The sequence below is a fragment of the Micropterus salmoides genome, unplaced genomic scaffold (assembly GCF_014851395.1).
Source record: "Micropterus salmoides isolate LMB-PRFRI ecotype aquatic unplaced genomic scaffold, ASM1485139v1 Ms_hic_scaffold_14, whole genome shotgun sequence".
Lineage (NCBI taxonomy): Eukaryota > Metazoa > Chordata > Actinopteri > Centrarchiformes > Centrarchidae > Micropterus > Micropterus salmoides.
Genome location: NW_024040485.1, coordinates 16,635,658 through 16,663,499, shown reverse-complemented (window position 1 = coordinate 16,663,499; position 27,842 = coordinate 16,635,658). Strand labels below are relative to the sequence as shown.

General features: G+C 38.9%; 3 protein-coding genes across 5 annotated transcripts; 2 read left to right on the top strand and 1 right to left on the bottom strand.

The window, feature by feature from the left end:
- Positions 1 to 49: 49 nt before the first annotated feature.
- LOC119902105 lies at positions 50 to 16,854 on the bottom strand. Of its 3 annotated transcripts, none has more exons than XM_038718043.1 (6): positions 16,833 to 16,854; positions 3,091 to 3,273; positions 2,689 to 2,955; positions 1,498 to 1,593; positions 1,235 to 1,252; positions 50 to 859 (listed from the first exon to the last, which is right to left on the bottom strand). In XM_038718043.1, exons 2-6 carry the CDS (start codon positions 3,146 to 3,148, stop codon positions 774 to 776), a joined length of 525 nt encoding a protein of 174 aa, XP_038573971.1. In that variant the 5' UTR covers positions 3,149 to 3,273; positions 16,833 to 16,854; the 3' UTR covers positions 50 to 773. The 3 variants fall into 3 exon arrangements, with proteins under 3 accessions (XP_038573971.1, XP_038573970.1, XP_038573969.1); XM_038718042.1 differs by lacking the exon at positions 16,833 to 16,854 and adding an exon at positions 4,578 to 4,879 and having other exon boundaries at positions 1,494 to 1,593; XM_038718041.1 differs by lacking the exon at positions 16,833 to 16,854 and adding an exon at positions 4,578 to 4,871.
- ppp1r7 (protein phosphatase 1, regulatory (inhibitor) subunit 7) lies at positions 8,211 to 15,532 on the top strand. The gene is made up of 10 exons (XM_038718039.1): positions 8,211 to 8,313; positions 9,115 to 9,210; positions 9,798 to 9,853; positions 10,228 to 10,293; positions 10,471 to 10,601; positions 10,821 to 10,983; positions 11,138 to 11,254; positions 11,364 to 11,468; positions 11,591 to 11,677; positions 13,264 to 15,532. Exons 1-10 carry the CDS (start codon positions 8,274 to 8,276, stop codon positions 13,438 to 13,440), a joined length of 1,038 nt encoding a protein of 345 aa, XP_038573967.1. The 5' UTR covers positions 8,211 to 8,273; the 3' UTR covers positions 13,441 to 15,532.
- On the top strand, positions 16,605 to 27,174 carry ubxn7 (UBX domain protein 7). The gene is made up of 11 exons (XM_038718038.1): positions 16,605 to 16,733; positions 18,193 to 18,346; positions 18,589 to 18,653; positions 18,781 to 18,846; positions 19,023 to 19,135; positions 19,858 to 20,004; positions 20,406 to 20,496; positions 20,964 to 21,094; positions 21,519 to 22,023; positions 22,685 to 22,764; positions 23,355 to 27,174. The coding sequence occupies exons 1-11, from the start codon at positions 16,628 to 16,630 to the stop codon at positions 23,514 to 23,516; spliced, it is 1,620 nt and encodes a 539-aa protein (XP_038573966.1). The 5' UTR covers positions 16,605 to 16,627; the 3' UTR covers positions 23,517 to 27,174.
- The last annotated feature ends 668 nt before the right edge of the window (positions 27,175 to 27,842 follow it).

Here is a 27,842-nt window from a genome sequence, read left to right as displayed (position 1 = left end):
TACCACAGACTAAGGTAACCTGACGCTAATGGACAAAATAAAACAAATGTGCCATAAAAGTATCTTTTATTAAACATTTTCTTACAATTTTCCATGAACAAATAAAATGGGAAAACATATTGACAGTCACAACAATGTAAAGAATCCCAAAGGAATATTTAAATATGAAAAGATCTAATCACAACGACCAAACAACAACACAGGACAGTCTGACTCTTTGGATAACTGGACACACTCGAGTCCATCCAGTTTCACTGTAACTGGTCTATCAGTTGCAAAACAAAACACTTAATTTCAGCAGGGCTTTATGTACAGACTGTAAGACAAATTGTGACACTCTCTGTCGTAACTTGCATAAGATACTGTGCATGCATGAAACAGAACCTTTTCATTGTATATTTCCATTAAAGTTGTTTACTTGAATAACTTATCCCAGAAATTATAACTGTTGAAAATGTCAGTTGTACAAAAAAGCTTATACATTGCTGCAGGCAGTGAACATATTTACACTTCTTTGCATGTACAAGTGTTAAAAGTATAATGCAATAAAAGCACCAGTGTATAGTGTGATCCATGCATTAAAGTGCATAAAATAATGTGGTTTGGACGCCAGACCACATGTGTGTCACAGCTGACTGTTTGTACTTGAGCAAAGGTTTGGTTACATTCATGGAGCAACACTGCAGATGTATTGAATCAGTAAGTGGACACTCAACAGCAGACATGGAGTAGGAAGGTCCAACGTGAGCCTGTTAATCAGCTGGAGCTTAGACTTACAAGGTACGGTAACCACTGCCTTTAATCTCTGTATCCATTTCAGTCATGTCCTTAGGGTAGTGTATAATTGAGCCAATAACACCTGGAAGGAAATCAAAGAGCACAGATTAGGCCAACATTCACAACATAAAAACAAAACAAGCCAACATAATGAGCTGCACACTCTCACTAAGCTTATTGGATCCCTTCTAATAAAAGTCTTATGAGAATGAATGGAGTTATTTTTGAGACACTCTTCCCTGTGACCAGAATCATCAAATGAATCAGGATGGACAAAACCACATGGCTGACATACCGACACCTTGATAATTAAAAGAACATGCCCGTCCAAAGGGTGTGTGGTTTTGAGGTCATTTAATATATAAGTCTCTATGAATTTCCTCCCATGACAGCTAACTGAGAAGTCCACAGTCTACAGCGGAAAAAAGAGTAAACATAGAGGTTGTTGTTGTCTTACCTCCAGGGTGCCTCAGACCTAGGCAGAGAGTGCGAGAAAGAAAAACACATGACTATGCTTTACATTTCCCCTTGAGTATGAGACTCCATACCAAAATCATGTGACAGGAGTTATGCTGCATTTCATGAGGGTGAATGAGGGTGAATAAATTAAATAATTTCCCTGTATTGTGGTGGCTGTTTTTCAGTATGTAACTGTGATTAAAGGCTGTACTACTTGTTTTATTATTATCCAAATGGAAAGTGAAACTCTTACTTACTCACCCTGGTTTTCGGAGAGAAGAAGGCTGATTATGATTAGTCCGGCAAATGCCACGAGAGCCAAGACTGGGATCAGAAACATCAAAGGAGCCCCTGGAACTACGAAAACATAAAAAAAATATTAACCTGACTGCACATCAACAAAACTGGTCACTCATTATAAAATGCATTGTTTCTGTATGTAGTGGCGGACTATTGCAATCACATGGACAAATTGATGTTATTATCCTTTCTCTTTTTAGCATGCATTGGGTCATATGACTCACAGTCCAATGTCATCAGCTGCCTCCACAATCCACAGCTCAGAGCAGAATTCAGGCTATTTTATTCCTGATTTTAAACCCAAGAAATAATCAGAACAACCAGACAGGTACAGCTATGGACCCAGAAAGAAAAGGTATTATCTAATATTGTGATTAATTCAATCTGTTATAACAAACACTGTAGTGACAATAACAGTGAACAGATAATGTAGAATGGGTCCTGCCTTACAATGAAGCACCTGATCATTCACATCACGGGCATCAAGTAACGGGCTAAAATCAAGATGCCATTATGGAGGGAATTTCTGTCTATTATTCATATTCAATTCAATTCAATTTTATTTATCCCCGTAAGGCAATTCAGTTTTAGCCTACCAGTTGTATCAAACGAGACAAGAAGACAATCAATAAAGCATTCAGAAACACTGTCAATGACCTCATATTGCATTTGGGCACCAGAACAAAGCAGCAAATACACAGGTCACAATACATGGACTGAGCAGGGACCATAGTATAAATAAATAAATAGATAATAATACTAAGTAAATAATAAATACAGAGGTTTACGAGGCAGGTCTAGTTTAGTATCAGCAGTATTTAAAAGCCTGATGGCCGAAGGAATAAAATAATTTACATATCTGTTAGTTTTCATTGGGGGTGGGGGGCGAGGTCGCACCATCCTGAGGGCATTAAACAGAATTCCTGACTAAGAACGTGGTCAGAATGACTCATGACCTGTCTATACTGATATGGTTACTTATTTTGCATCATTATGTTTGCTCCAATATATAATTATACATAGTAACTTTTTAAAAAAGGTTCAAATCTAGCCATTTAATAGCATAATACTGCAGTGTCAACTGACATGATATTATTCTATAATTAAGTACTTTGTGGGTTCTTAACTCTTAAAGCCAGAAAGGATATATACCTGACTGCTCCTCAGAAAGCTTCAACTCTCTCATTAGCTTGATGCATCCCTCCTCAAGGCGGATCCTGTCCGTCCTTGTGCGCTGCACTTCCTGGTCCCACAACCCTTTGAGGGCCAGTGCTTGCGGTACGTGGGCTGTCCACACGTCATTGTGTTCCAGAGTCAGATAGACCTTCCCATCGTAGAACACACGGTCGGTCCAGTGCATCTGAGATCCCTCCAGTATACATTCACGAGAACGAATGACCGTGTGGTTTCCTACAGAGGCTATTGACAAACATCAGAATCAGAATTAATTTTATTGACTGACCATGACATTAGTTCTGAGTTTTGATTTGGTCTATTTTCACTTTAATTAATTAATTAATTACATTCATTACTAGTACATGATGCTTTTCTTACTTATTACTGAAGTCTGGTTGACACTGATAAGAGTTGGAGGGAGTGCATCAGCTGACATGGTTTGGATAATGCTGTCAGCTTCCTGGCTTGTGCCAGTGAGAGCGACTCCGTTGAGAAGGACTTGATTCACGACCGGATGAGCACCCACCACTCCCCACCGCTGGACCTGAACTATGATCGTATCTAATGGGAGAAAACCAAGACACGTGCATTAGGAGTTAAAATAAGTTAGGCTTTAACTCCCAGTTGAAATGTGTTTATGTAATGTTAACAGGAGTTGCAAAAAAGGCTAAAATGTAACTTGTTCATTAAAATGTTACATTGCTAAACATTAACATATTCATTGCTGTAGTTGTGGGATAAGAAAATAGCCTGCACTTTGACACCACTTTTAACAGGTACTACTCCAACACAAGAGACCTACAAGAAATCTTATTCTCATCCATCTATCCATCCATTGTCAACCGCTTATCCTGCGTACCAATCCCAGCTTACATAGGGCGAAAGGCAGGGTACACCCTGGACAGGTCGCCAGTCCATCGCAGGGCCACACAGAGACAAACAACCATTCACACCTAAGGACAATTTTAGAAACACCAATTAACCTAGCCTGCATGTCTTTGGATGGTGGGACGAAGCCGGAGCACCCGGAGAGAACCCACATGGACACGGGGAGAACATGCAAATTCCACACAGAAAGATTTGAACCCACAACCTTCCTGCTGTGAGGCTCAATCTTGATTATTTTCAGTTTTTGTTTCCACTAATATGTTTCCTTACAAATGTATCATTTAATGCAGTCCAAAACACCACCAGCACTAACTGGCCATAAAGTAAAACAGAGCCTCTTTGGCAAGGAAAACTAAACAAAAAATTTCACAGGCAGGATTTATTGCAGGGCTGTTTACATTGTGCAGGTGTAGTCACACAATTTCAGTGGTTCTCAAAATCAAGGACCCCTAAACTGACACCAATTAGACCATGCACCCCATTTGATAAGAGTTTGTCCCAGGATCACCGATCTGATAGGATTTTGGGTTTAGATGTTTTATGACAGAACATGTATGAAACCCATGACCAAAACAGTCATGCACTCTGTGACTGTGTTACTGGAATTATAGTGAAGATTAAACTTAAACTCCCCTTTTTGCTGGGGACACCCAGCTCAACCCTCTCAAGGACCCCTGGGGGTCCCCGGACCCCACTTTGAGAATCACTGCGCTATATGATACTATGATACTAACTAATTCAGCGGTATAACATTTTGTCCGGTGACAAGCAGTAGTAATCGTTTAATAATGAAAAGGCTACATAGCATACTACAGGTTATTATTGGTAACGTCACGGGCTTGCAATGCCTAGATGTTTACTAACTAATTTGTCGTTTACAAACAGTCCGTCTTTCTGATTTAAGTGTAATAATTTTTCTTGGTGTAATCTATTAGCTTCCCCCGGACAGCTATGCAATGCAGAGACACAATTCTTACCTACTGGAAGAGAGGCACTGAGTGCCATGTCGCATAACATCAGCACAAGAATACCAAGAAGATGCATTTCTGACTTGTTTCGGCTTTAAATCCAGTAGCGATCAGCCGTCAAGGAAGGACCAAACTAGAGTTAAGAATAGCAAGGATTGTTTTAAGCCATTTATGCGCAACTAGCACTCTAAGAATACATCCAGCAAAACAGACAAACCCTCGTACAAATTCTACCGGACAGTAATAGACAACAACAGAACCGTCGTCCACTCTCTACAGTTTCACTTTGACTTTTCTTTAAACCTCTGTCTGTCTCGCTTCTGATTGGATAATGTAGTTACAAGTGGCCGGGCAGGTCCTCGCCCACAGTTCCTGTTTTTCACAATTGTCGCTACAGAAAGGGAGTTTAACAAACTAGCGCCTGAAGTCAGACGTGACCACAACAGATGTCCAACTCAACCGGTGCCCTAACCTGTTACACTTGACCCTTACAGCTGTTAGAGGCTTCAGATCAATCAAGTCTTAGTAGCGGTTACTATGGCAACAGGTAAGCCCCGAATTCAGATTTGCTTTAGTGGCAGGACCTCAGTAGAGCTTAGTAGACGTCAGTAGACTTTAGTGGACCTCAGTAGACCTTAGTGTTGCCAAAGCGTGTCAGGTTCAGAGTTGGACCTATTCAGTGCCTTTACTTCAGCAGAAGTCAGAGCTGGGACCAAGTCATTGTAGCCTAAGTCTCAAGTCTTAGCACTCATGTCCCAAGAAATGTCCAAGTCCGAGTCAAGTCTCAAGTCAAGACCAACAAGTCCAAGTCAAGTTTCAAGTCCTAAACTTTAAGTTTCGAGTCATATTGTGCTCTTCACTAAATTAAAAACCATTTCATATTTTTAACAAGAGTTAAAAAAAAAAAAAAAATTTAATAAAGCATTAACCTGTACACAAACAAGTAAGGCATAGTTTCACACAAACAAATGTCATGTCATGAATTGAATGATGCACTGTACATAGTGTTTTTTAATATCATAATATTATTTGTTTGGGGAGTGTGTCAAGTCTGTTTGGGTCAAGACGCCCAAGTCCAAGTGAAGTCATAAGTCATTGGTGTCAAAGTGAAAGTCGAGTTACAAGTCTTTTTTGATTTACATAAAATAGGTTATATTATTACACAATATAGCCTACATCTACCATTTGCAAGATACTGCAGTGCCAATAGAGAAAGGTAAATAAATACATTTACCTAAGTGCAATGCTTAAGTACAATTTAGACGTACTTGTTCATTTTGTTACTTTAGACTTGTACTCCACTACATTTCAAAGTGAAATATTGTATGTTTTTCTCCACTACATTTATCTGACATGTATAATTAGTAGTGTGGTTGAAATATAGCTCCACCTTAACCAGCTAAAACATTAAAATGTTGCTTACACGTTAATATATCAGTGATAATATTCAGATAATATAATAAATAACAAATTAACACTAACAGGGGCCATTCTTCTGCATAATACTACTTTTAACTTTTTTACATTAAGTAAATTTTCCTGATAATATTTCTTATGTTTTGTTTAAGTAAATATTTAAATGCAGGAATTGTACTACCACCACTACATCACAATAAAACCGTAAACATAAATTTTAAGATAAGACATGGTTTAACAATTCAATGTAAAGGTAATGTTGAGAATAATAGACAGAAATCAAATACAGATCTAAAAGTGGAATCAGGTGCATCTTTTTTGAATACTTGGTATTTCAGTTTCATTTCAGTGAAGTTTCCATATTAACTGACCAAGAGATAAAGTGATCTCTGTGCCTGAATAGAAAAAAAACTCAAGGTTAACAGACTCCTGGAATAGGCCCTCCACTATACATCAGGACAGATCACCTCTGAAATGGTTGGACAGTATTACAAAGTCTACATGTCTTAATGTCTATCTATGGTACTTGGTTGTTAGTTATCTGACTTTGCCTATGTGTTCATCATTTCCTCAAGAATAACTACACACAGTATTAAAGGTATGTTTGAGGTATCTGTACAATGACTTTTTTGTCCTTCATGGTATCCATTTTTAAATGTATTTATTAAAAAAACACATTCTGTTTTTTTGTTGCTATTCTTATAAGAGTTAATAAGTACATTGCCTTGTCAATGATTCTGTGACATGCAACTTCCAAAAATATTAAGCCAGATTACTAGTTAAGCATGATCCTGCGTGTTGTCAGTTATTGTTCATATTAGTAAGAAAAACTTTTAAACATTCTCTTATCCTAGCTAACACAGTCTGTTGTTTTTATCAGTCTGATAAAGAGGAACATTTTGTTCATCTCTGTCTTCCAGTCTGCCAATCCAAACATTATGTCAAGTATGAATTATATATGATGCTTCATATAAAAAGTTTGTGTTATCATAGCAGCATGCTAATGTTTAGATATGCTGAACTAGTATCTACAGTAGATGCTTGTCATAGTAGTAGTTCCTGTCCATCTTCTGTATGTTCGTGTGTGTGTGTTATGTACATGTAAAACGTCACATGTTACAACTAATGACAATTTGAATACTGATGTTGTAACCGGACCGTCGGACTAAGTGCTTCAATGGAGGCGTTATGGAGGCGTATTCCTAAAATGGAAGGTATGCAGGAGAGATGGGAAGTGAATGTATAAACAGTCTGCTGTGAGAGTGCAGAGGACTTCACAGAGAGTGGGGGTTTCAGGAGTCAGGCTGTTTCAAGACACGTGTAATTCAATACGGGTTGCTTTGCAATGATATGTAATAAAATTACTTAGAACACACTATGCTTTCACTGTCCTGCTCACTTTAAATGATGTAATACTTCTGTTTGTTTTCTTCTTTTTTTATGTGAAGCATATGTATCTTCCATGCAGTTCTTATAAACATGGTCAGCTATGACACTCAGGGGCGTAGCAGAAAATCCTGGACCCTATGCACAGCTATTCTTTATGGACCCCTCCCCACATCCACGCTATTCATTCTAGTATCTTTGTGGCCCCTCCTCACATGAGGGCCCTGTATACTCAGTCCCCTGTGCCCCCCTAGTCCTAAAACCCTGATGACACCACAGAAAAACCTGCATCAGGACAGGGACCCATTTGGAGTGTTTGTGTTAAATGTTAAATGGAAATGGTAAAATGGTCTGTACCAAGTAAATACTACATAAAGAAAATTACCCATTAAGCAGAAAACAACCATTACACACTATATATACTATAGTGATGCATAAACAGCATTGTAATGTTGTTGTAGATCTATGTCAAGCTCATTTTGCTTTAAACTGCAAACTGCTGCATATACTGCTGCGTATTTAAATATCAATTTAAATAAGATACATCATATACAATTTGTATATAAATGCTAATCTGCAGTGTAACTAGTAATTATAGCAGTTAGATAAATCTAATGGACCCAAAAGTTAATTTTCCTCTGTAATTAATTAAGCAAAAGTAGAAAATAGCACTACTGTACCTCACATTTTATTTAAGTACATTACTTGAGTAGTGGTACTTCCTTTTTTTCCACCACTGATAGTAGTCATAGACTGTATATAAAAATAGTAGTACTGAATAGTAATAGATAGGAGTATACACTGGTTTCAGTGAGAGCGCAGTGCAGCAGCGCCCCCTTGTGCCTGACCGCAGTGTTAGCCTCCGGATTGGCTGAGCAGTTGTTAGGACTGTTTACAGGAAACATGGCTTCCAGGTCTGTTGGAGAGCTTCAAGAAATGGAAGGTGCGTAAATGTGTAAAAATGTAGCTGTGCCACGATTGTAATAGCTTGATGAAACGACATTCATCTAGAGAAATGTGTCTATTTTTATACAAGCACATCCGGCGATTTGTTGTGCTTGTTACTAACCAGACCTTCATCCTTGGCTTGCTAGCTATCAGGCTAACAACAATCCTCGTTAGCTGACGTTAGTGAGTTAGCGTTAACTCACACTGTCCTGCTTATCTACGTTACGCTAATTATAGTTCCTCTGGCAGCATTGTCCAGCCCAATGGTCCAAAACTGGATTTTATGTATAACGTAGCTTGTCCGCCCATATAACATTTTCCAAATGTAGTCCATAAACATGTGGTCCAATCAGCTACCCAGTTAGCCAACATGGTTAGCAGCATTTAGCCTGTGTGTTAATGAGAGTAAGCTAGCCTTAGCTTGCGAGGTATATCTAAACTGGTGAGCTTGGAAATGTAACTGGGATCACACCCACGACAATGCAAACTAACTAACCTATTGAATTCAGTGGTAGGTGTAATCCCGACACGTGTTATCGCAATTTTCGCATGTTGCAGGCTGCAGAAACATGACCTAGTTTATAACCATGCTCTGTAAACCCCGGTGACAGCCAAACAGAGGCTTGATGATCCACATGATACACCCTGACTGCACAGTGGGCGAGGTGGAGCAGGGCCTCGCCGTTGCATCATATTACATGCGCATCAGCTTAATGTGTCACTGAGACATAATCAGGCAACAACACTGTATCTATGCATTAAGCTTCACTTCTTTCTTTCTGTCTGCCTACTGTAGTGGACAGAAGGGGTGAGTCTGAGGAGTCTGGTGATGATGAGACCAGGAGGAGGAGTATCAATGGCGATGTGGACCCCAATCAGCCCGCTACCACAAGTAAATCATCACATCTTCAGCACTGCCACACAGAGAGGGACACAAGTCACGCTTACAGCTGTGATATCACTTCAACAGACATGATCAAAAGTGTGACAAAGAGCAGTTAGTCTAGCTACTAGTGATGGGAATTACGGCTCTTTGAAGGGATCTTATGGCTCAGTTCCTTTCCAAGAGGCTATTCATTCAGTACCTCTTCTGCTGGTCACTGAATTACATTCGTACTTGTTGTAAGAAATAAATACGCATGATTCTTAATCTGCAGTACATTGAATTTTTCTGTCATATTAATGGTTAAAAAGTGTGACGTGACAAGAGTAACTATCCAAGTTGTATAACAATAAATATCACCCTACTAATGACATCGGCTCTCAGACGGGAGCCGGCTCCCATCGTTCACTTGAAAGAGCCAGCTCATAGAGCCAACTTGTTCGTGACCAACACATCACATCAGCAGATTTATATAACCACGAGTCTTCTCAACTGCTTTAAAAAAAGCCATTTGTGTCTATTTCATGCTTGTGACCACACTGCCCTGACGCAGTGGCCAGATTAGTTTATATACTTTATTCTTGCTCTCATTCAAGGTAAAGAAGAGTCTCCTGTTGACATGGACACCATAACATTGGATCCAGAGGAAGAGGTTAGAAGATGGTCTGGAAATACTGCTGCTGTTTGGTTGTAGCGACTGTCACATTGTTTATATTTTAATACTTTGTAGTAAAACGTCCTTCATCTCTAATGACTCGTTTGGTTGGATGCTTATAAAATACTGCAGTTGTGTTCTAGGAGGTTTACTTTGTGGTAGGTTTTATTTGTAGAGCTTGGTAGAGGAGACGAATGCAATGTTATATTTTAAAAACTGACTAATGTTTTACTACTGCAACTATATTTTTGGTGTCTGTAACTTCCATGTGTGGGCTGATGGCTTGTTTGTACATGACACAATGAACCCTAATAACTACTACTATTACTTATAGACGGTATGTCATCCTAAGCTGTCTATTGTCTTTCTAGGATGTTGATCTCGTTCATTGTCGTATTGGGAAGATTGAAGGATTGGAGGTGCTACAGAAGGCTAAAGTAAGTAACCTCAGTATTTGGTGCCACTGTCAGGGACTGATGTGTTGTATGAAGAATCTGGGGTTATTCCTTTATTTTTCCTCACTAGAAAAACTAAACAGAATTAGTTTTTCTTTGTTAATTGTATGTGAAAAAAATTGCTTATTTTTCATTGTTTTCTCATCATCTGTCATGCAGACACTCTCCTTACGCCAGAATCTCATCAAAAAGATAGAAAACCTCGACAGTCTGAACTCACTGCAGGAACTAGATCTCTATGACAATCAGATCCGCAAACTGGAGAACCTACACCACCTCACAGAGTTGGAGTAAGTCTGAAGAAGAAGAACTTTGCCTCAATTGTTTCCTCATGTTATAGAGATCCATCCAAAGAGGGCAAAAGTCAAGTTATTTATTACAAATACATACTGCAAAGTAGTATCAAGTGATTGTTTGGGGTGTAGAAATTTTCACTTGGCTGACATAGAACAAAGAACCCACATCTCACAATTTGCTTTAATGAGCGTATTTGTTTGGTTGATCCACAGGCAGCTCGACGTATCCTTCAACCTTCTGAGGAAGGTGGAGGGTTTGGAGCAGTTGACTCGGGTGAAGAAACTGTTTCTGCTACACAACAAAATTAGCAGCATTGCCAACCTGGAACACTTAACAAGCCTGGAGATGCTGGAGCTGGGCTCCAATCGCATCCGGGTATGACATTAAGGGTCTCTTTGGCAGTGAGAAATTTTGTCAAATCAATACTACACATATTAAAACATGTGTAAAATAAGATATCATAGGACATTAGTGAAATAATTATAAAAGCATTATGTTGTGTTTATTTGAGTCTCTGTTGTGTTCACAGGTCATAGAGAACCTGGATACACTTGCGTCTTTGCAGAGTTTGTTTCTTGGCACCAATAAAATAACTAAACTTCAGAATCTGGAGGGTTTACACAACCTGACTGTTTTAAGCATTCAGGTATTCTCACACTGATTCTCTTCAACACCTGTCCAAATGTTTACAGGAGTACAATTGAAGTGTGTATATGGAAACATTTGTTAATCATTTTGCGTACATTTCTTTACAGAGTAACCGGATTACTAAAATTGAGGGTCTACAGAACCTTGTCAGCCTGAAAGAGCTCTATCTGAGCCACAATGGCATTGAGGTCATTGAGGGCTTGGAGAACAATGTGAGTTGCAGAAATTCCAGAGCCTTTTTCTGAAAGGATTGAATACTAAACTGTTCATCTTGTATTTTGTAAACATCAAAGTGTGTTCTGTACATTCAAACACTGTTTGTTTCCCCTCACAGAAAAAGCTTACAACCCTGGACATTGCAGCCAATCGAGTAAAGAAAATTGAAAACATCAGTCATCTGACAGACCTGCAGGAGTTCTGGGTACCAATCATTTGTGATGTTGATGGTCTTTTTTATATTGGTGTATTATACAATATAAATATAATATAATATAAATAAAAAATGTAAATGCTATGAGAAAGGTTTATTTGCACAATAAGCCTGCAATGCATTGTAAATATAGAAGAAACGTCTGCGTTGTCCAAAAAAAGTAACTTAAGCTAAAAAAAATAATAAGCTACTGATTACTGCATTCTATTATATTTTTATATTCTGAATTGTCACCTGCCACCTGAATTTTGTGCTTCCCTTTATAAACATTTCCACCATAAATTGGTGCAGAAAATGTCTCCAGAATGCAGGAAATTAAGTGTTTAATGCTCAAAATCTTCATCAACAAATATTTTTTCTAAATAGTAGACATATTAAACAATTAAATTAAACAACAAATCTTGTCTTGTAGTCATGGCCACCAATCTTGTGCAATGTCACGTCTCAGTGTTTCGTCACACCCCTAATCTGACCCCCTAAATGGAAGGATGGTGTATTGGTGAGGGGTGTCCGACCGATTTTGGTGGGCCACCTGGGTCAAAAATACCAGGGCCAATTTTTTGTCCCAGTCCAGCCCTGCACATGCATGCTTTTTTTTAAAGTTCTGGTTTTCAAAGGAAAGTACAATTAGCTCACAAAGATTAGATTTACAAAGCGATGCAATTGTTAAAGTTTAAAAGGATAAATTTATAGTTTCCTGTTGTGTCTACCAACTCTGTTGGTATTTACACATCCCCGGGGGCCATTTTGAAAGCTTCAAGGCTGCTCACATGAACCAAGAGACCCCAGGGGCGTTGGTCATGATGACAGTTGAAAAATGTAAAGTAAAACAAAATGTCAAAATCAAATACCAACTGTTTAATTTACCGTTTACAAACTGCATTATTAGGTTCATTGATAAATACTACCACTAATTCAACAGAAAAAAGTTTTAGCATTATATGCACAAATAAATAAAGTAAATAAACATCTAATAGATGGTTCCTAACAAAAACAGTTCAAAACATCTTGCCTAAGGACTGCAGTTAAAAATGAGCTAGCTGGCTAAAACTGGCACATTTACAGCAATGTTGATTAATGTGTGTTGTCCTTTATTTATATATATATATATATATATAAATTAATAAAATAACATACTAGAATGTAGTTGTAAAGCAGCTATAGGAACATTTTAAGCCATTTTATTAATGTCATCTATTCATCATCAATTATAACTATGCCTATGAAAACATCTTTTGCAACTGTGTTTTACCATATTGTCATTCATTATCTGATCATACACCAGCATCCAGTTATTATTGCCCACATGAGGAGTTAGAATTGTTAATCAAAAACTGCAGTCTATGTTGTTCACAAATACATCCATAAACACTTCCAACTACATTATAGTGTGTTATAAACCTTTTATTAAATGTTTATACGCTGCTAATAAATGCTAAATGGGGGGACTTAAAAGTGAAGTGTTACCAAATCAGCTTATTTATGTTATAAATTATTATGTTACATTATCGGTTTAATTCATCTACTTTGCAAGACCAAACTAAGTGTGTCCATGTTGCGTTTCACTCCCTCCCCAGATGAACGATAATCAGATAGATAACTGGTCAGATCTTGATGAGTTGAAGAACGCCAAGTCTCTGGAGACGGTCTATCTCGAAAGAAACCCTCTACAGAAGGATCCACAATACCGGCGGAAGATCATGCTGGCGCTGCCCAGTGTACGCCAGATCGACGCTACCTTCATCCGCTTCTAAACTGCAGTGTACAGTTCACCTGCCAACTTGTGTTCGCCCTCACCTCCCAGCCTGCCCTACCTACAAACACAGTGTTCATCTTGAAACAAGCTGGCCTCACTGAATCATATAGTCACTCCATACACAGATATACATTCCAACATTTCACTCACCCATGGCTCACTCAACATGCATGTATGCACTCATTCACACCTTGATCTATGCTACTGTGGGGGAAGCTTATTTATTGAACTGTATGAACTGTTAATATGATTTTCCTTAAAAGTACCCTTCACCCATTTCCTCACGTTTCCTCTGCAGTTATTTTTCTTTTATTGTTTTGCATGTGGGATACAGGATGGAGATACCTTCTTTCCTCAGTCATGCGGTGCCCATAAGCGCAATAAGAAATCAGTCTTTAGCACGTTGTTGAAGTTGCACTGCTATCATGAGTGAGGAAAGGCTGGCATTCTTAACTATCTAGGGCAATTTGATGAGAGAGATGAGTTGAGACTTGTCTCACGAGGTACACAGTGGGTGAAAGAACAATTAAACATCAACATTAAAGGGAAAGTCCATAATAAAATATAAGTTAACTATTTTAATCTTCAGAATACTGCTTATCCTCTCATTTGGTTCCAACACACTTCAAACCCGTCCTGAACGTGTTAGCACAGAAATTTCAAATTAAGCCTAAAATGACGCCGAAAACAGCAAAAACTGATTAATTGTTTTAATAAACTAGCATCCTTACTGATGAAGGGCAAATTTTGTTGCTCCGTAGCCTCGTCTGTTCCATTAGGCCCATTTTCTGATTAATAAGAGTGACCTCTGCAGTAAAATAAAGCTCATAAGAATGTAAAATCATGTAATGTGTCCATAAAGATGCTTTTGTAACCGGTGATCACCCACCTTATTTATTGACTTTGCTCCTTGAACAAATCTTTGATTACTGCTTTGGTTCCCTTTTGATACTTTTTTTTTGAGGTGATAACATTAAAATGTAGATTGTTATTGAAGTGAATTTACTTCCTAATGGCAGGACTGGTCTCACACTATTGTAAGATAAATTACTTCATACTCAGACATTTTTAATACACATTTAGAGATTTAAACTTGTCAAATTAAAAAATTGTCACAGTAAAGTGATACATTCTGTTGTGTTCTCATTTGGCCTTCAATATTTCTTAAAAATTGATATTCAGGTATATCTAAGATGACCACCTTGAACAAAACCTGTATATAATGCTTGAGTGCACTTGATTTACTCCCTGTTAAAATTAAAAACTGATGCAGCTTTTATATTAAAAATAATTTCCCACCTCAGGGCTAAAAGGTCACATGTGGACACAGTACAGAGGCAGCAGACTTCAGTGCACTGTCGGGTTTACATGGAGAATGCTAAGCTAAGTGCTTTCTGTGTAATGTAAGATATTGACCATAATCTAATTCCTTTTACCTCGATGTATAGGGGGCCTTCAGATTGTTAAAGAGGCTTGAGTTAATATTGCATCTCCCTTTGTAGGCGAGGAAATAACAGCATAATATGCTGGTTTGTATCGTCTTTGTCTTTAGCTGACAATTTGCTCTTTTTCAATGGAATTGAAATTATGATTATAAACCTTTTAAATCCAGTTGTTCATGGTTAGTGATCTTGACCATAACTCAGCTGTAGAACATGTATGAGCCCATATCAGACTATCAGCAAAACTGAAGCATATTGTGCATTATTGATATGAATTTAATGTTATTTTTAATTCAGCTTTAAGTATAATGACTTTATAGTTGACTAGTGGTGTTGGAAGTGTCACTTTGTGTATTTGTAAATATAGTTTGGACATCTCATGATGTAGAAAGTCAGTGCCATCTTCATCTTCCCTTTATATAGTGAAATCCTTTTTTTTTCTTGTTTATGCCAGGCAGCACAACAAATTTGTGAGAGATACCATAATTAAGATAACTTGACCTTGATGGGTCACTGAATGAGCAATTATTCAAATTGCTAATAGCTCATTGTTGTTAAAACGGAGTCTTCAGGTTTTGGACTTGGTTGACGCTGTTTTCAAACTGAATGTATTATGCAAATAACAATAAAATTACACTACTTAAAGAGCACTGTAGTTTAAATGTTTTTGGTCATGACTGATGCAGTACACACTATATCCTATTACCTTATTTTGTTAAATTTTATTTTAACTTTATTTACTATAAAGAGGTACAACAATAGTGATTCCAAAACGTAGTATGTAGTGCAAACATACAAGCATGGGGATGTGCATTAAGTGTATCAATTAAAGTGACTTTAAAGCTGGGTTGGCAACAATGGAGAAACACATAGGAGAAATTTTAAACACATAACAAAAAATGCTTCTGAAATACATTACTAGCTTTGAAGTTAAAATCTATTGAAATTATTAATAGTGTTGTTAGCCTTTTTGTTCTTCACAGCTTTAATTAAGGTGCCAGTCCATGTAGATTTGTGATATTTGTAAAATTTATCAAGAATGATAAGCAACTGAATTATGTAGGAATTTACTTCATCCTGCTAATCACAAAATATACCATCACATCAAATGCAACAAACTAATCAATCATTCTGCACATAAGACCCTTTTTCCTAAAGCTGCATGTAAAAATAACAATGGTGTTTTCCTATCTGAGCTTCTGAATCCAAATTAGATAATTAATACTACTGGCGAAAATTTTATGTAAAATCTTAAAGGATACTTATTAGCCTGCTAATGCAGTTTTTTTTTCATGAATACAGAAAATCTTTTAAACTTTTCACCATGTACCATGAGACCAAAATAATGCTGCTCCAGAAAATGCAACACACTTAAAAGCATTTGTTATGTGTGTTAGGTCTGTTACTGCATGGATTAATATATACATTATCAATATATCTAATAAAAATGGTTGTAGATCAAACAGTGTTAGTCTCCATGAGATTAATATTTAATATATTATATGTATAATATATTATATATGTATATAAATATTATACATATAATATTTAATTTAAAATTAGATTATAAATTTACAGGAAAAACCTATGAAATAACCACATCTTGTGAATGAATAATTAATATGTCAGTAACAAACGATTTTTGATTACTGAACTACATAACCCACAATGCAGCACAACACTTTGGTGACACATGGGGCTCGCGCCGCGCCAGGCAAGGGGGAAAAAAGGACGGCGTAACGCATGCGCCACATTTATGTTGTTGTTTGTGGCGGTAAGATGGCGGCGCTCGGAGACACCTCAGCTCCGGGGGTGAACGGGTTAATACAACAATTCACAGCAATTACAGGTAAAAATAACCTTTTATTGTGCGTTTTATCTATTAAGTAGGTTTGGGTTGTCCATCAGGAATCCCTCCCTTGTCCAATAAACCATGAAATGTCCTTACCTGCGTAAGAAAACGGACGTTAAGTCTTGCTCTGGCCCCTGCGCTGTCAATGCTTTGCAGAGGGGAAAAAGCACAGTCAGTTATCTGATAAAGTCATGTGAAAGACTCACAAAAAGCACCGTAAAACCACCATCTTTGAGTAGTATCTGTTACGGCCACTTAAAAAGATTAGATTTTCTTTGTGGTTCTCATTATAGACACTATCTCGCTAGCCCGGAGCTAATGTTCTGCTCCTTCTTGCTTTGCATGTTTGATAAATGTGGAATGGACGTCGTCTGTGTAACATTTCCCTCTTCATCAGCAGCCAGGCTTCATGTTGTGTCTCTGTCATCTTCACTGTGACTTAACTACACCTCGCTCAGCACATTCTCCCTCTCCGACTACTCGCTCAGATGTCCTGTATATAATGTGTGCTTTGGGACGATGAACAGTGTTACAGGTTTAAGTTATTTAACGGAGAAAAGAGGAGACTCACTTCGGGGGCTGCTGCTGCTACACTTGGAAAGTGAAACGGACATGCGCAGTACACGCGGAAAGACCATTGTGGGCAAAAGACGCTGCACGCTTAAAAAGACTGAAGTTAAACCTCAGATCAAGTGTTATCTTAGGTTCAGAATAATCTCATAGTTGTATGCATTGTTGCGATTCATGATCTTAAGCTATTAAAGGACAATTTTGGTGTTTTTGCATGTTTTAGCCTATCAACTTCATATCACATAGCTACATTACTGCTGTTGCCTTAAGCAGACCATGTTGCAGTCAACTTGCAAATACTTTTTGGAGATGTTGTAATCCATATATATATATATGATTAATAACGTTGCATTGTTGTTGCATTTCATATGACCCTGTAATTGGAAAGTTTCATTCTGCGTTATTAAAATAGTGAAATTAATAAAAACCAGTGGCCTGATTTGAAAGGCAAGTAATCAAACAAAAAAGTGGTAATCAGTATGTGTGTGTGTGTGTGTGTGTGTGTATGTATATACACACACAAACACACATGATATGTACACAAGATATGTAGTAAACATGTTAACACATAAATATGGTTATATGGTACTTTGAACTGCTTCATTCGATGTACAGAAGAGATGCAAACCATTTAATTCTACTACATCACTGATGTTTTGTGTGGGAGGTAAATGTATACACAATGTGTAAGTGGCAACATGCAAAAATAAATATAGTCCTTTTAAATAGATTATTTCAGTATATTATTATTATATTAGGTTACTGGTGAAACACAGCATTCCATTATAGATGATGATTTCCTTAACATGGACAGTGTGCATGTGCATTACAGATTGTCTATAAATATTTCTCAACATCAGCATGCCTGTGTCCAACACTCTTTTAGGGGCCACAGAGAGTGTAGGAAAACATATGCTGGAAGCATGCAACAACAACCTGGAGATGGCAGTGACCATGTTTCTGGACGGGGGCGGGATTGCAGAGGAGCCCAGCACCAGCTCCAGTTCAGCAGCTTCAAGCAGCAGAGCTCCCCCTTCAGAGTAAGCTGATTATTTCTTCACAGACTTGCCTCAGACACATCCTTATAATTTTTTTGACCATTTTTAATACAGTGTTTTAGTATCTAAAAGATACACTGTGATTTCTTTATAGTACTCCTATATTTCTCTCGTAGTTAAGACTTGTTGTAAACTTTGGGATGCTGCTTGTATCTTTGTAACTTGACTGATAATAAATGCTTTGCTTCTTATATTAATACTGTATGTATTGTCTTATGTCTCAGTGAAGTACGAGCACCCATTCCCCAGAAGCAGGACATATTGGTGGAACCAGAACCATTGTTTGGAGGTATTATACTGCTTCTTTTCTTATTTGACCCCGTGCAAGCAAATGTTAAACTTAATTGTGGTTATTAGCTGTGCGGTTTCTCGTCATCTGCTGAACATGACTTTTGATGTGTCTGTTATACATGCAGTGCCAAAGCGAAGAAGACCTGCTCGATCTATATTTGATGGTTTCCGAGACTTCCAAACAGAAACAAGTGCGTAAAATTCAAGCTTTCCCAGCTTTAAGAATTTGGTCGGTTGCGAATGTGGTATAACTTAATGCTGCGTAATTACAACCAACAAGACAAATCTATCACTTTTCCCTCTGTCGCAACCTTTTTCACGGCTTCTTTACTTCCTATAAAGCCTATGAATGTTGTTCTTTTCCTAGTTCGCCAGGAACAGGAGCTGCGTAACGGTGCCACAGTGGATAAGAAACTGAGCACCCTGGCAGACCTTTTCCGTCCCCCCATTGAGCTCATGCACAAAGGCAGCTTTGAGACGGTGAGGAGCAACTCACCGGACACTTTACACCACACATCTTTATTCTGTTGTGTGTTTCCTTTCAGTGAAATTTCAGATGGTGACTGTGTAGAGCACAGGTGGGAAACCAGGTGTGCTGTGTATTGAAGTGACTGAGTATGCAGGTTGTCGTTTCTGATTTTGCATTTTACCCTCTCTGGTTGAATGTGCATACCCACTGTGAGATGCGATCACATACCAGTCAGTGTTTCCCACAGATTGACAGTGTAACTTTGGCAGCGGAGGTTCCTGGCATTTGGGGTGGGAGGTTGTGGGCTAGATTGGTGTAGCAGGTTACATTTCTATTTTTTCTAGGTTCTTTTACCATTTTAATTCTACTTCATTCTCCACCTTATTTTGGTGTTTACTCACTACTTGAATCTGCTCTATTTTTGCTTCTGTTCTCTTTTCTGTGTTTCTCTGCAAAATGCTAAAATGGGTCACAAATATACCTTGACAGCTGTTAATATATCTGGGCGGCCAGTCCAAGTAAAGGCTATATGTTGGAACACTGCCTAATGTACTGATGTAGATGGTCATCATTGTTTTCCATAAAGAGAACTTAGTTATTTGTCTCCTGTACCTGTAGCTTAACCGTATATGCCCTTCTGGTCTCTATCTAAACGTGCCAATTTAACAATCTCATCATTCAGTTAAAGACTAAATCCAGTGTTTATTTTTCTGATTCTATATTTCCACTATAGGCAAAAGACTGCGGACAACTGGAGAACAAATGGCTAATGATCAACATTCAAAATGTTCAGGACTTTGCCTGCCAGTGCCTCAACAGGGATGTTTGGAGTAACGACGCAGTAAAGACCATCATCAGAGAACACTTTATATTCTGGCAGGTATGCAGTCTCGAATCGCAGGGTCGTATGCGGTCTGTGATGCTTTTGCAAGCGTCCAGCTGCTAAACTGGTTTGATGGGTGAACTTGTACTACATTATTCATATAAGAAATTAATTTTGTAATTAATTTAGTCAGTTGCGGCAAAAATAGAAACCATCGACGGGACAGCAGCAGAAACGGTGCATAAAGAAGTGCATAACAGCCCCCCTGCTGGCTCAAGTGGAAAAGTTGGCATGTTAATACCATAGACTGTATATACAGAGAGGATTTTCAAGTTAATGATATTAGCAGTACTCACTACTTCTTCTATTATAGTCAATTTTAATTAATCACATACATGTCACTCAAGCTCATGTGGTGTGACGTTCATTTCTGTGTTGTGCATTTTCTTTCATTACAGGTATATCATGATAGTGAAGAGGGACAAAGATACATCCAGTTCTATAAGCTGAACAAGTTTCCCTATATTTCCATCCTCGACCCTCGCACCGGTGAGTGTTTTTATGGGGAGTGAGTCGCGTCAAGTGATGCTTGATCTATAATGACATGATATTTAGCTGGTTTTGTTGGGTGGAGTTATTTTTGAAAGGGGACATCACATCCCTCCTGCATTCATACCATTTAGAAGACAAGAGCATTAGGGGAATTAATTTAAATGCAACATTATACAACATCCTTGACTAATGCTGTGTGACTGAGCAAGAGATCCTTTTATGATTAAGTTATGGGATCAATACAGGCTCACAATAGGATTTTTCACTAAATAAATAATGAAGATGAACATGAACTGCATTGTCACCTGTGTAACCATATAAACGGCACAAAAATGATGTAAGTGAGCAGATGTCTCAACCCAGCTCTTTATACATGCAAAGTACTTTTATGTTGATGCATCTGAACATCGCTTCTGCCTTATTGTTGTTGTTGAGTTGTGGTGTTCAAAACATGTTCACCTTAGGTCAAAAGATGGTGGAGTGGAACCAGCTGGACGTGGCATCGTTCCTGGAGCAGGCGACCGGTTTCCTGGCAGAGCACGGGCAGCTCGATGGGCCATCCTGCCACGCACCCCCTGCCAAACGAGCTCGCTCTGTGGGTCTCTCTTCTCATGTGTCGCCTCTAATTCTTGCTCTCTTCTCTCTCTTTCTTGGACTGTGTTGGCATTTCCTCGGTCACAGCTCAGAATTACTTATCAGTTGTAGAGCTATTATCTGGGATCATTCTTATATATCGTAATACAACTTCATTGTTGTCTCTTCCTGGTCCTAACAGCTGCAAGTGAGTGCTTCTATCTGTTTGGTCATCAATCTCTTATTACCGATGATAATTTCTCAAAATTTACATGTGTCTTATCCTCTGAAAGCACTCTAGTCAATATTAACATATTTTAAGCACACGTTTGAATTTTATCACACAGCCTAGCCTAGCGTATGAAGTTTTACCATCTTTTCTGTGTTATTTTTTCCCAGCCATTTGATTTGTTTTCTACAGCTGCACACTCTGTTTTCTGTTCTAGGAGAGTCTGATTGATGCCAGCGAGGACAGTCAGCTGGAGGCGGCGATCCGAGCCTCCCTACAGGAGACCCACTACGAGTCCTCAAATGCCCCTGAAGTCCCCGATTCCCCCCGATCAGATGACGAATCGGATGCAGAGCCTTTCTCTGACAGCGAGGGTCCCATCTCTGTCGATGGCTCAGACAGCGAAATGCCAGTACCCTTCGAAGAGAAAACTTCTACCAGCAAACACACGCCGCTCCCTCCGGCCACTGCGGCCCAGCAGCGTCTACATCCCGATAGTTCCACTTCTTCCCACAGAAAGTCTCCGCACAAAGAAAACAACCACAGTCACAAGAAAGAGGAGAGTAAAAAGAACCACCTGGAGCCGTCTGCTGCTGGTCCTTGTCATCCTCAGCCTGACTCAGATTCCGGAGGGAACCACTGTACCCCAGCGGCCAAAAACGCTGGACCTTCCAAGACCAGCACCACTGAAACTAGTGACGTTGACTGTCCTGATGACAACGGTACATCATTGTGTAATTCTAAACATGAGGCAATTATGATGAGGGTTAAGGTATGAGGGTGTTTGAGAGGGTCTCCAGCCTGCGGACAGACCCTCACCAGTTGATGAGCACACATGCCCATATGTTGTTGACAGTGGAGAGCCGCATCAAACGGGGACCGCTTTTTAGCTTAAAAGCAAATTTATAGATTTTAGAGGTGTGTTACAGTGTAGCCATTCAAACATGGCATCAGTGCGGCACGGCAGCTACAGAACCACCACTTCTTAGGCTCACTTCGTCTTAGGCTGCGCTGTGTTTTCTACTAAGTTTCTGGTGCTGGTGTAGATCGTGGATAGCAAAGACAACATTAAGAAAGCTGAAAAGCGGCTCAGTAGTCTTCCCATTTTCAGTAACATATCTAGCAAAGACATTTCCACTGCAGTCCTTCCACTCACCACGATTGCTGTTTACATTCACATTCACATTCAGTGTGTGTGTGTGTGTGTGTGTGTGTGTGTGTGTGTGTTTTTGTTTTTATCATCTGCAATGAATTTGCAGTAGAGAAGGGTGTGGGCTGTAGCTCACTCTCTCTTTTTATGTTTGGGCTTACATAGAATACTAAGTCATCATTAATGTATACTGTATGTGCTGTAATTTCTACATACATCCATTCTTCTTACAGGTCCCAAAGCCAGGTTGATGCTCCGTTACCCAGATGGACAAAGAGAGCAAATTTCCTTGTCTTCTAAAGCAAAACTTTTGGTGAGAACATGCCATGATAACTCCCAACATTTTGGGAAAGGCCCTTCTTTGCTTTGTTGCTGAGAATCAGATGAGAAGATGCCATTCTCATATCTGTACTCTTAAGTGTGTAGCAGGAGCCAGGAGGCGATTAGCATAGCTTAGCATAGAGACTGGAAGCAAACAGCTAGCCTGTCTCTGTCCAAAGGTAAAGAAAATCAGCCTACCAGCATCTCCTTTTACGGGGGAGTCATGTGTCTATTTCTTGGCCTGAACCACTTGCTAATGCAAATATTTTTTTACACTTGAGTTCTTATATGGATTAAACTAATGAGATATAACATGTTAATTAGTGAATTCTGGAGATACTGGTAGGTGGATTTTTTTAAACTTTGGCCAGAGCTAGGTTAGAAAGGTTGCTAAGCTAAGCTAACCAGCTGCTAGCTGTAGCTTCATGTTTACCGTACATGCGAGAGTGGCAAGAAAGCAAATAAGCGCATTTCCCTATTTCTTTAAGTGAAAATAAACGTGAGCCTTTCCTCTTCATGCCCAGTCAACAGTGAATCACATTACCATGTCTCACACTGGTATATAACCCTTTCACTTCACAGGCCCTCGTAAGACATGTCCAATCCAAGGGTTACCCCAATGAACGCTTCGAACTCGTCACCAACTTTCCCAGAAGGAAGCTCGCCCACTTGGACTATGACATCACGCTGCAGGAGGCGGGGCTTTGTCCACAGGAGACTGTATTTGTGCAGGAGAGGAACTAGCCTTGTCAGACACACTCACTTCTGCTTGTCTGTATCTCTCTGATAGACCTCACCCTTTCACCAATGATCTGGGACGATGTTACTGGCCTTGATCACATAACCTTCTGTTCTCCTGGATTTAGGCCCCATTTTGGCCAACTCGTAGTGGACTACTTTCCCTGCCACTCCACTATTCTGAATACTGACGTCTCTACCTACAGCCTAATCCCTTTTTAGTGCTCTACAATTGGTCAGTAAGGTATTAGGGATGCCAGCATTTTTTTTTAATGTGATTTATTCTCATCTGATACAGGCTTTATTTTGTTCTGAACACTGAGGCACATCAGGATAGAATATATAAAGCTCATTCAAATAACAACCCAAATAATGGATCACTAATTGATCATGAGGCAACAGAGACTTGTACAAAAAGGACTTTTACCTCCTGGAAATGACGTAAAATGTCAGACTCTATTTTCTAGCTCTTGTTATTTTCTGTACCTGGGGACAGGTAAAGGGAGGCTCATTCGTGTTTATTTTGACCCAAATTTTTTCTCGCACATGGTCATTGTTTGAACAATTGTAATTATTTTGAAGGCAGGGGGCACTAAGAGAAACGGTCCAAAAATTCCAAGTCAAGAAAATGTATTGGACACCTGCGACACCCCCGTTTCGATTTGAGAGGATTTGGGTTAATCTGCGCATTTTTGCTCAAGTTTCTCTTGGCTAATTAGAGACTAGTCAGGTTGTTTTTGGATTTCAACTTTTGATACAGAAGGGGATAAATTAAAGGTGGTACATCTCATCAGTCGGACCTACACTGTACAGAGATGGCTTAGGGAGAGACTGGTATTTAGCTGTCATTGTTTCCATTCTTTTTTTATATGCTGCCAAGAAAATATGCTGATGTTGAAATATAACCATCAAAACCAAGGGAGGTTCTGCTTGGTCTTTTGTTGCATTTTATTTTAATTAACTGGTTTGTCCTTTAAGTTACCTTTGCCGTCAGGATGTGAAGAGACACACGTCATAGGTTATAACCAATATCTAAAGAAGTATAGAAAACATTTTATAAGAACAGGAAAGCAGCAACTCATGAGAATCAAATGCAACAACTTAGAAAGCCAATGTATAGAGGACTTTAGATGGCAACGCATGTCAAAGGCTGTGATTTGTTTCAGTATGCACCTGGCTAGTCCCTAATAAGGTTTATTTAATCAAATTATGCTAAGAAGGCTTATTTAGTGGCTTCATAATATAATGTTTTCTTGTTAGTTGCTAACTAGGCATGCATGTCAGATTGCCTGATGTGTTGGCATTTAGGACTCCATCAAAGACTGGCAATATTTGGTAAATGAAACACATGGCAACAGCTGTATTAGAATGAGGGAATCTCAGCCACCTCAGTGCCTCAACACCTGAGAAGGGATTGTTGTCGGGAGCACATGGTTATAGTTTTTATTAAGCTACCATATGGACTTTAATAAGATGACATATGGACAGTTGGGGGCAGTAATATGCCTTCAATAGCAACAACTCTCTAAATAAGGTGAAGAAGAATAAGAAAGCCACAAGCCAGTGTAAATAGCTGAGGTTTGAAAAAATTTAAATGAGCTTTGGAAATGTTTTATGAAGTGTTCACTTCATGTTTTGGGGGGACAAACATTCACAAGAAAACTTCAGTATACTTTTGAAGTTACTGCAGTTGGTCCTGGGGAGGAGCTGTTTTCCTTTTCCGATAAATTTTTCTAGTGTTTTTAATTTTTTTTACCAATCACTGCAGTCCTGGAATAATGGAGGTCAAGTGACTGCTGCCATGTCAGTTTACTTATGTGGTGAAATGTCTGCTTCTATCACATGCCGTTCAAATGCATTTTTGATTACAGACATTCACGGGCCTCATAAAGGATTAATTTAAATGTTTATGTTCCAAGTAACTAACTATTAACAGCAATATCAAGAACTGAGTGACTGGATGAACACACTTTTGTAGAGAATATGGGATTGGATCTTACACCCGTGACCAGTTGTTATTGTAAGTTGTGGACAAACTGTTCTCACTTTGAAGTTAAAATAGGATCACAGTTTCTTATTCACCTATAAATACACTGGTCTGGTAGAGCCTCTAATGTTGTCTCTTTTTTTGATATACAGTAAGGAAAAATAGGAACATGTGACCAGTGCTACAGTAATTAGAAACAACAAATTCAGTTCCATATGTATTTCGTCTGTTGATCACTTTCAGTGTCAGGCCTTAGGAAATAGAAACGTGTCATTGGTCAGCATTTTGCCATTTTAATCATTTTTTTTAAATATTCACCTTTGGATGAGGCCCCCATCTGATAATAATAAGAGTGTCTGTATGGGGCAACGGTTAAGAGTTCAAAGAAAAGGGCTTGCAGCTGTACAAACAGATGAGGACAGACTCTCTGTCACTGTCCTCACTGTGTGGGTATAACAGAACATATGGAGCATTCCTTCACCACCTGTTTTTTAGTGTCGTAGACGAAAGAAGAGTGAGTGGAAATGTGCTGGCAAATGGCAGCGATGGATAAAGTAGAAAAAAATATAGTAGTACTGAACCCTTTTCCCCCTCTTAATTTAAAAAACCCCAACAACATTGAAATACTGTATTTGCCCTGATTAGCTGCCTCAGATACAGAACAAAAGGCCGGTCACATCTGACAAAGAAGGCAATAGAGATATCTAGGTATCCTTTACACAATAGCATCTGGAATTTACAGGTCAAAATGTCAGTGAACTATCTACATTTCTATTGTTTACATGTGAAGCTTGTTCTGAGCTCTTGTGTTCTAAAAACATTTCAGACCAAGCTGGAAAAATCCCAACAGAAATTTAAAAAGCAAGACTTTTTAAATTTCCTGAGAAAGTTGTTGAGGTTAAATGTTTCCACCTGACAGCGATACCCTGATACTTAAATGTATTCATCAGTGCTTAAAGGTTACTAGGGTAACCAGGACAGCGGCCCTCAGACCTTTTGTCTGTTGCATAAGGAAGGATGTTGACCCCAGTCATCCGTGGACCTTTCAGCTGGTTCTCAGAATGAAGTCAATGGAAGTTAATGTATGATCAGTGAGCCATGTGGACGAGTTTAAAGGGGAACTAAATTTTACACACAAAGTTTACTTTATACTACTCAGCCTCTTGTGTAATCTCCTCTGTTGCTCTGCAGGAGCTTTCCAAAGTTTGAAAAGATCATCTTTAGCGTAGCTGTATCTGTGTTACAAACTGGAGGTGTGGAGTTTGAAAGATGTGGGCATTTTAAGAGGAAAATGGAGTCTAATGAAATACTGTTGAGTTGCTTTATGGGAAATGTAGGATCCAGTGTTTCAAGAGCTAAAGGCCAGGAAATCTCGGCCTCTGCTGCGTACATTTTGATCATTCATTTTTTAAAATGTCTCTTGTGAGTCCCCCAACTTTATGGCAGTCCAATACAGCATCACTACATTGTTGAAATACCTGTAATAAATGCAGTTGACAGGAGCCTGCAGTTTTGTGGATGGAAGAATTGAATCACCAGACTGGCTGGTGAAATCTGGATGTGAAATCTGGACAGGTGGATGTAACTATAAATAAAAAGGATTGCTTTTGTACTCAAAGTCAAATGCACTGTGTTCAAACAAAGTCAAAGACCGAATAAACTATGAATTTTGACACATTTTGAATGAGTTGATTAAGGGCTGGGACCTGATTAAAAATGGAAGGATGTTCTGAGAGCAGCAACTGTAAAACACACGACCCTCCTTTCAAGCTTCAACCTACATAGGTGCAGTGCTGGAAAGTAACTAAGTGCATTTACTTAAATACTGAGTACAAATTTTACGTAGTTGATACTCCACTACATTTCAGAGGGGAAACGTTTACTCTTTACTCATGTACATTTTTTTGACAGCGACAGCTACTAGTTACTTTTAAGATTATCTTTTGATATGCTTTTGAAACAGGGATGCACTGATCCGACTTTTTCAGTCCTGAAACGGGTACCAACACCTGGGTTTTCAGCGTTGGCCGATGCTGAATAACGATCCCATACCCATGTAAAATGAATAAGCTGTATTCCTCGTTGTGAGGAAGAGACTGGAAATTATTCTTTTATGTGTAAGACAACATCTATCTTGATCAAGCATGAAATACCTCCAAAATGCTGACTCCTGGTTTTTAGCTCCCTTGATGCAGTTGTAGCTCTCCTAGCTAAATGTTCCGGTCTACTGGCGCACCACTGACGCATTTCATAGTACATGCATACTTGAATTGAAGAGATTGGCCCCTTTGTCACTGATTCCCGATCCAGCTATCTGAGTCAGTATCGAGCCGATATCCGATTTC

Bases quoted from the DNA above. Each gene is read 5' to 3' on its own strand.
- ppp1r7 (XM_038718039.1), top strand. From the start codon at position 8,274: ATGGCTTCCAGGTCTGTTGGAGAGCTTCAAGAAATGGAAG. The intron at 10,602-10,820 runs GTAAGTCTGAAG...GTTGATCCACAG, and splicing joins CACCACCTCACAGAGTTGGA to GCAGCTCGACGTATCCTTCA. The intron at 11,678-13,263 runs GTACCAATCATT...CTCCCTCCCCAG, and splicing joins CAGACCTGCAGGAGTTCTGG to ATGAACGATAATCAGATAGA.
- ubxn7 (XM_038718038.1), top strand. From the start codon at position 16,628: ATGCGCCACATTTATGTTGTTGTTTGTGGCGGTAAGATGGCGGCGCTC. The intron at 16,734-18,192 runs GTAAAAATAACC...ACACTCTTTTAG, and splicing joins ACAATTCACAGCAATTACAG to GGGCCACAGAGAGTGTAGGA. The intron at 19,136-19,857 runs GTGAGGAGCAAC...TTTCCACTATAG, and splicing joins ACAAAGGCAGCTTTGAGACG to GCAAAAGACTGCGGACAACT.
- LOC119902105 (XM_038718041.1), bottom strand. From the start codon at position 4,644: ATGCATCTTCTTGGTATTCTTGTGCTGATGTTATGCGACATGGCACTC. The intron at 3,274-4,577 runs GTAAGAATTGTG...TTCTCCCATTAG, and splicing joins CAGTGCCTCTCTTCCAGTAG to ATACGATCATAGTTCAGGTC. The intron at 1,594-2,688 runs GTATATATCCTT...ATGTTTTCGTAG, and splicing joins GCTTTCTGAGGAGCAGTCAG to TTCCAGGGGCTCCTTTGATG.